Below are 7,253 nucleotides of genomic sequence, written 5' to 3'. Positions count from 1 at the left end.
TGAAGTTCTCTTTGGAATTCCTCTAATTCCTCTGTACTTTTCTTTTCTTCTTTTTTATTCAAACGATCCATCTTAACATACTTCAAATTAAATTCGATAGGAGTTTCGGTTTAAATTTCAAAATCCAGGTTATTGGCAGAATTTGTAAAATTGTACTTCTTCTGTCACAAAGACGCTTCATGTTTCCATAAAGAGGATTTGTTTTAGCGAAGTCACTGCTGATTGATCATCGCGGTGAAAACAGGATGCAAAAGCATAATCCGACAAATACGTCGTTATTTTCTAGTTGATGGTTAAACAAAAACGTAGCTTCAATCTCCTAATTAACGTTGCTTGTACAAAACGTTTCGAATTAAAGTGCTGTATACAATGGTACCAGTACACCCTATTTCGAGTCCCGAGTATACAGACATATTTTAACTTCATGTCGCGTCTTTTAATTAAGGCGAGTCGTACACAACATTTCGAATGCGAGTGTTGGTTCGTACAGCAACAAAGGTTGTACGAATGTCGTAGTTTACACGGAGAAAGAGTTTACATTATTTTCTGGAAAATGTAATTTACTAAAGAATACCTACACTTTTAAAAACAGTACATATCGTACTACTAAAATCTACAAATTTCCCGAACAATCTATTAAGTTTACCAGCTTTCTAATTTTTAGAAAATACAAACGTTGGCTTTTATAATTGCTCAACTGTTCGTTTCGTTGTACGACAGAACCGGTGAAAGCTCATGAAAATAGTTCATTTTCCCGCTGTGGAACAACCAATTTATTTGATTACGCGCTGCAACTATTCTTTGATATGAACGTCAATTCTTATTTTTTTATAGAAATTCTAATACGACAATTTTCATTCGCGCTTTCATAGCGATACATATTGTTACGTCGCATGAAAAGGCCCGCGCGACGTCCTTCATTGTCTGACCGTCAAGTCCCAAGCATAATTAGAGAGACCCTCAATAAACCTAAGGCCCCACAATAAATCGAGTCTTAATAGCTTGCAAGAACCTTTAATCCTGCAAGTATTTTCGGTTTATAGCTGGTACATAACGGTCCTTAGGTATATTGTAAGTTCTTACAAATTACGCAGAAAGCAGGTAGTTATCTAATGAAAAAATCCGAATAGTTGCCTAACGGAAAAGCTGGTTTTTCCCATAAAACAATGTTGCCCATGAGCCACGTTGATAGGAGGCTTTTTCCTCCTATCTTCATTTCTAACGTTGGTCATAACCAATCGGTATCGCGGATCGTTACCCTTACTTTCCCAACTAAAAGTATGAACGACGAATCCGCGTTCTTAGTTCAGAGGGCACACCCTTACCGAGCTTTCCTCCGTAATCATATAAGAACGAAATCTACTGCTTCTGCGACAACAGGAGGGTCAACTCAACTTCTACATCCCTCTAGACTTGCACTCATCACTACAGAGCAGTCACCTCATCTATACTACTTCAACTGCTTCTGCGAGAACAGGAGGGTCGACTCAACTTTTACATCCCTCTAGACTTTCTCTCATCACTACAGAGCAGTCACATCGTCTGTACTGCTTCTACTGCTTCTAACGCCATCAAGAGGGTCAACTATACTTGTTCTCGAACCTATAGAACAATCAATTTATTCTCTAAACTACAGAGCAGTCACTATATCCCTCTAGTCTTGTCAATTTGTTCTTGGAACGACAGAACAGTCTATCATTGGAAGTTTATATCAACTGAACATTCAAGCAGTTCTAGCTCAGTTCGAATACTCCCTACCTCAAGACATCTTCGAAGACCACCTATCTACCCGTACTCAATCTCGATCTTCAGATCAGTCACCATCTACACAGATTCTCTTATCTACGAGTAATCCTTTTCTTCGTCACCTGTATCTTAAGCAACGGCGTAAACTCATCAGTGTAAAGTCGTGGGAAATATATATTTTATAACCCTGCTAATCGCAGCGTTATACCAACTCAATCACCCCTATTATCTCAATGGAAATCAGGGGATCTATTCGCGGCGTCGATTATTTTAATCGTAACGGGAATTTACGACTCCGGTTGACGTGTTCCCTCGCGATTGTGTCCCCCGCGATTGGTCGAAATTACACATATCGTTCTTGGTCTCATATTCCTCTCGATTATTGTGTTGGGCGACCGGCACTGTGATGGAAATTGAAGTATAAATTTACTGAACATTTAACGTAATAGTTTAATTGCACATTACAAAGCATTATCGTTCCCGTACAATTATCATTCGAACGTCATTAATCGATAGCTGGGTAAGTAAATATATCATCTCATAACGAAAATTGTAATTACGATCCATATTTAAATTAGTCATCTGTCAAATATGGAACTTATCATATAATCATTCCACGTGTGATAAACGAAATGAATTTTTTTTAATCTCAATATCAGATTTATTAATAGGTTTGTTCATTTTTTAACGAATGTTATAAATATTATATCGAGCGGACGTTTAATCGAATAATTGTAGCGAGTAAACATTGCAATAGAAGAAAAATGACCAATATCAGACCAATTAAGAAAAGAAATTACAACATTTACTTACCCTCGCTTCATTTATTTTCTAACTTTTTCAAACATTTAGGCTGACCGAAAACAATTTATGAAATATGAAGATCAGCAAACGCACACGCCAAACGAAAAACTCCCTTTAACAACAAATTTTACAATAATGAAATAATGAAATAGGGTAATGATCAACGTACTTGATAAAATACACAGACGCGCACGCACGCGCGCACCACACACACAAACACACAGGCGCGAGCGCATATAAAAACACATAAATATAACGCGTTCAAAGAAAAGCAGACAAATTTATTACTCGATCTATCATAATTTTCATTAAGCTGTTTCAAGCGGCACTTAGTAAACGATACGATAACGCGATTATATCTCTTTATCTCTTATGACAAGAACAAAACGATGTATATTAAATAAAGTTAGAGACAGTATGGAATATCTAATTCACTCGTTTCTGGCTGGTCGTCTAGCTTAGAATGCTTGACATATTCTGGTTCAACAAACTGAGACCATCCGAAACAATGAACAGGAAGCGCCTAAGGCTGACACTCAATTACCCAAAAGTTATCCAATTATCCAAAATTATCCAAAGAATCACGAACACATGCGAAAAGTCTGATCCGATGTATCGCGGTCGCGCGCCTCGTCAGCGAGGAAATCGTGCGAATGAACGTGTAGCTTATGTGCGTGGAAATGTGATTCGTAGCTGAAGCCTTCGTTACAAGTATCGCATTTGTAAGGATACAATTTCCATGATACATCCGAATAATGCTCCAACTTGTTATGATGATAAAACTTGTACATTCCTTGAAACAACTTACCACATATTGCGCATAAAAAATCATTGCCCTTGTAATAATACATGTTATGCTCGACTAAACGTTCGTAAGATTCAAACAACAAATGGCATATATTACAGATTGGTTTATCTTTTACAACGCAATCGGAATTCAGCTCCAGTCTAGAATCCTGCCCAATATGCAAGTGTCGTTCGTGAATTTGAAGATTTGATTTCTTAACAAATCCTTGATTACAAAACTTGCAAAAGAATTTATAGTTCACCGAGCACGAAGGCGTATGAGTAGCAAGTATGTGAAACTGTAATAATCTTTTAGTGGAAAACATCGTGTTACAAACGTTACACTTTTCTGTGGCTGTTTGGCAATAGGTGCGCACATGTATGGACAAATTTTTAAATTTTTGGAATTGTGTTCCACAAGTAGTGCAAGGAAACTTTGTTCTGTTCATCTTGTCCGCTTGGTGACCCTTTACGCATGTAATCTCTTTAAGCAACCTTTTGTTCTTTGCAGCTGTATCGAATGACGAAGAGAAAGTATCATCCGTAATAAGCGTACTCGGAGCCAAGTAATTTTCGAAAGATCTTGTCGTCTCACCCGAAACATCCAACATTTGTTCAAAATCAGGTGACTGTACTATGCCGAGTTCCATGTCACTTGGTTCTTTCAAGGACCGAGACAAATGGTTTACACGTTGTTTATTTATTAAAATTTTCATTCGACGACATACATTCTCATGTTGTTTCAAACATGAGTATAGCCAAAATCGTTTGCGACAACCTTTGCATTTGTGTTGTTTCTTGGATGCATTGCAATTTATTTCAACATCAACCGGTGGAGCGTCCTTTTTTGATCTTATGGTCTTCAAACAATGCAAAATCATGTGCCGCTTCAACAATGCCGAAGTGTCAAACTTCTCATAACACACGCAACATTCCCTTCGTTTAAATATAATATGCCGACGTAGATAGTGAGTTAGTAACTTATTTATAGACGTGTAACGCGCGTTGCATATGCTCGACATGTAAATCGTATGGAACAATTTCATATGCTCGCGCAGGTTCTCCTTCAAAGAAAACGATTTCTGACAAATATGACATTGAAATATTTTCTGCTGATTGACCTTAAAGTTCTTCTGAAATTCAAACAATTCTTGTTGAGGTACGATTAATCTATCAGCGAAAGATTTTACAAATTCATTGAATCGCTTTGACGCAATCGTGTCAGCTTTCAAAGGCAAGTTACATGTCGAGCTTGTTTCACGAAAACTTTTAAATTCTTCTTTCACATTTTTCGATACTGCTTGTTTAAAAGCGTCTTCGTTTTCGTCTTCGTCTTTGTTTGACACGAAACTAGTAGGCTCCAAGAATTTGTCGCATTTCTCTAAACGGACCACACATTCTTTATACTTAGCTTCAGGTGCTGATCTTCTACTTTGGTTGAATATATAGGGGGACTTGTTTCTTTTAAAAGATTGTCTTGATCTTCCAAAGGTCTCAAATTCCAATAAATCGCAAAAATCATATAAAGAAGAAGAACATCTTTTCACTGGCCTAAGGTTGTAAGACATATTGTGCGAAGTATTAGAGCTTTCAGATTCAGCTTTCATTTCGTTCCTTAATGAAGATATCATCGTTTTTAAATTCACATGAATTTGAACAAATGGTCTTTTCCTAACAGGAGATTCTATTCGCTTAACAGAAGTAGACATCTGAATAACTTCTGCAGCTGTTGATGTCTTGTTACCAAATGTCTCAAGTGTTGGAGTTGGAATAATAGTCGCAGTAACAGGAACATTCTCCGTATAAATAACTTTTTCCGGGCTAACCCATTTGTCATTCAGTTTGTCTTTGTACAGCGATATGAAGTCTGTAAGGACAGTCTGCTTCATCCTTTTCGAAGGAGTGCCATACGAATCGTTTAACCATTTCGGATGTGTAGACTTGATCTTGCTGCTGGAAGCCTCGGTGAGTGTATTGTTTGAACTATTAGATAGTTTCAAAGATATATTTATTGAGCTATTTACGTTTTCTTGGCAGGAACTGTGTAAAGTATTTGATTCTGCCATGACTATACCATCCGAATTATTCGACTTTCCTAACGATTCAGGAGATGTTTTCATAATTTTGCTTTCACCAGAAAATATCGCGTTCCCGTGCGCATGGAATAAATGAGATTGGACATGTCTTTTATAAGAAAACTTTCGATTACAAAAATTACATTTATATCCAGACAATTTTTTCATACAACATCGCCTCTTTAAATGACGTATCAACGAAATATGCATAGTGAAGATCGCATTGCAATTATTACACTTAAATACATTACAGCTATATAATTTATTATGCAGTTCCAATAAATCTTTAGTTCGAAAAGTTAACAAACAAACATTGCAACTTATTCTTTTGTTTGAAGGTACTTTATGTTTACTTTTTCGTTTATCAGGATCCAATTTATTTTCTAAATACGTACTTCCTTGAGGAAACGCGGATTCTTCATTTTTACAATAAACGACATTCGAAGATTCACCTTTAAACGTCGCTGTTTCATTTTCATTCCCTGTATTCGTATCAACTGGCGACAAATCATCGCAGATCTCTGGATCGATTGGCTCTTCCTTTATCCTTATTGCATATTCAGAAGGCTGAAAAAAATATACAAACCTAATGTAACATCCTAAGAAACGAAAAATCTATGAAACAATCCTAGTCTAGTAATTGAAGACAACCTGCCATAAATATCATGGGTAGGATAGAAAACTACGTATAGAGCTACAGAACTAGATACTGGAAAGAACGGTTTATGTTTATGAGTTAGACAGGTTATACCATTAAAGACATGAAACACATAACTGCACAAGTCCAGAATACTACATACATAACAAGAGAGATGTAAATTTTGTGTAACAAATTTTACGACTCCATTAGAATTACTAAGAAACTTTTCCTCAACTCCTAACATTTACCATAGAACAGGGCCGATCGATATATTCAAATTATCATGTAGTGAAGTCGACCATATTCAACTCCCAACTATATTCAAATGTAAGAAAAATCAGATTCGCAAACAATAATTTTAGCATGATTGTTTAACGTTATTTCATGAATGTATTCTTCCAGGTAAGAGTTTAGTACAAAGCAACGAGCAGTCCTTCTATATGTTTAACAAATTGTATATTATAAATGAGAAATAAGATGTACGACAGAGTAACAAACACCATGCAAAACTCTAAAAATTCCATATCATTTGAAAATGTAAAAAAACAACTCAAAATGTTTACAAAAATCACCATGAATTGTTTAAAATGGAAATATTTGTATCCATTTCGATGGAAAATATTGTAGAATCAATTGAGATTAATAACCGGTGTGAGAAACAGTTAATGGTAATACCTGGTCAAACAGAAGGAAAACGTGACAGTCAACGGTGCTTACATACGCCGAAACACTGATGCGATGAACGCATCAACGTTTTCTGTTCTTTTATGATGTATATTGGCTTGCATCGATGCAGAAAGTAATATATTTTTTCAATTGGTAAGCAAAGCCATTGGGTATATATTAAGTATATATTGATATACTGATGTCATTTAATGAGACTTTGGAGTCGATGCGTAGCGTCATTACAATACGTCAGTTCCGCCTGGGCAGGCGACCTAAACGGACGTGCGAAACAGTGCTCCAGTGAAAGTGCGGCAAGAGGGAACAGAAAGGGATAAAGTTGACGCCAAAAATAGACAAAACGTGGAATCATGCAGATTCCACCAATAAAAATAATTAACTCCGGTGAAACATTTTTCATAAATAAAGCTACAGACTCTACATATGCAGAGAAAAATGATGATATTATGGAAACAACACAATCCGACGGGGAACAAAACATACCAATACACCAGGAAGAAAGCTGGACGGTGGCAACC

At 36.4% G+C, this 7,253-nt stretch overlaps 1 protein-coding gene across 1 annotated transcript; it reads right to left on the bottom strand.

Annotated features, from left to right (window-relative positions):
• Positions 1 to 2,383: 2,383 nt before the first annotated feature.
• LOC125386665 (zinc finger protein 569-like) lies at positions 2,384 to 6,671 on the bottom strand. The gene has a single exon (XM_048413668.1). The coding sequence runs from the start codon at positions 5,619 to 5,621 to the stop codon at positions 3,132 to 3,134; it is 2,490 nt and encodes an 829-aa protein (XP_048269625.1). The 5' UTR covers positions 5,622 to 6,671; the 3' UTR covers positions 2,384 to 3,131.
• Positions 6,672 to 7,253: the final 582 nt, after the last annotated feature.

This window comes from Bombus terrestris, chromosome 17, assembly GCF_910591885.1.
Source record: "Bombus terrestris chromosome 17, iyBomTerr1.2, whole genome shotgun sequence".
Classification (NCBI taxonomy): Eukaryota; Metazoa; Arthropoda; class Insecta; order Hymenoptera; family Apidae; genus Bombus; species Bombus terrestris.
The sequence above is the reverse complement of the archived record's forward strand: the minus strand, read 5'-3'. Positions and strand labels throughout refer to the sequence as shown.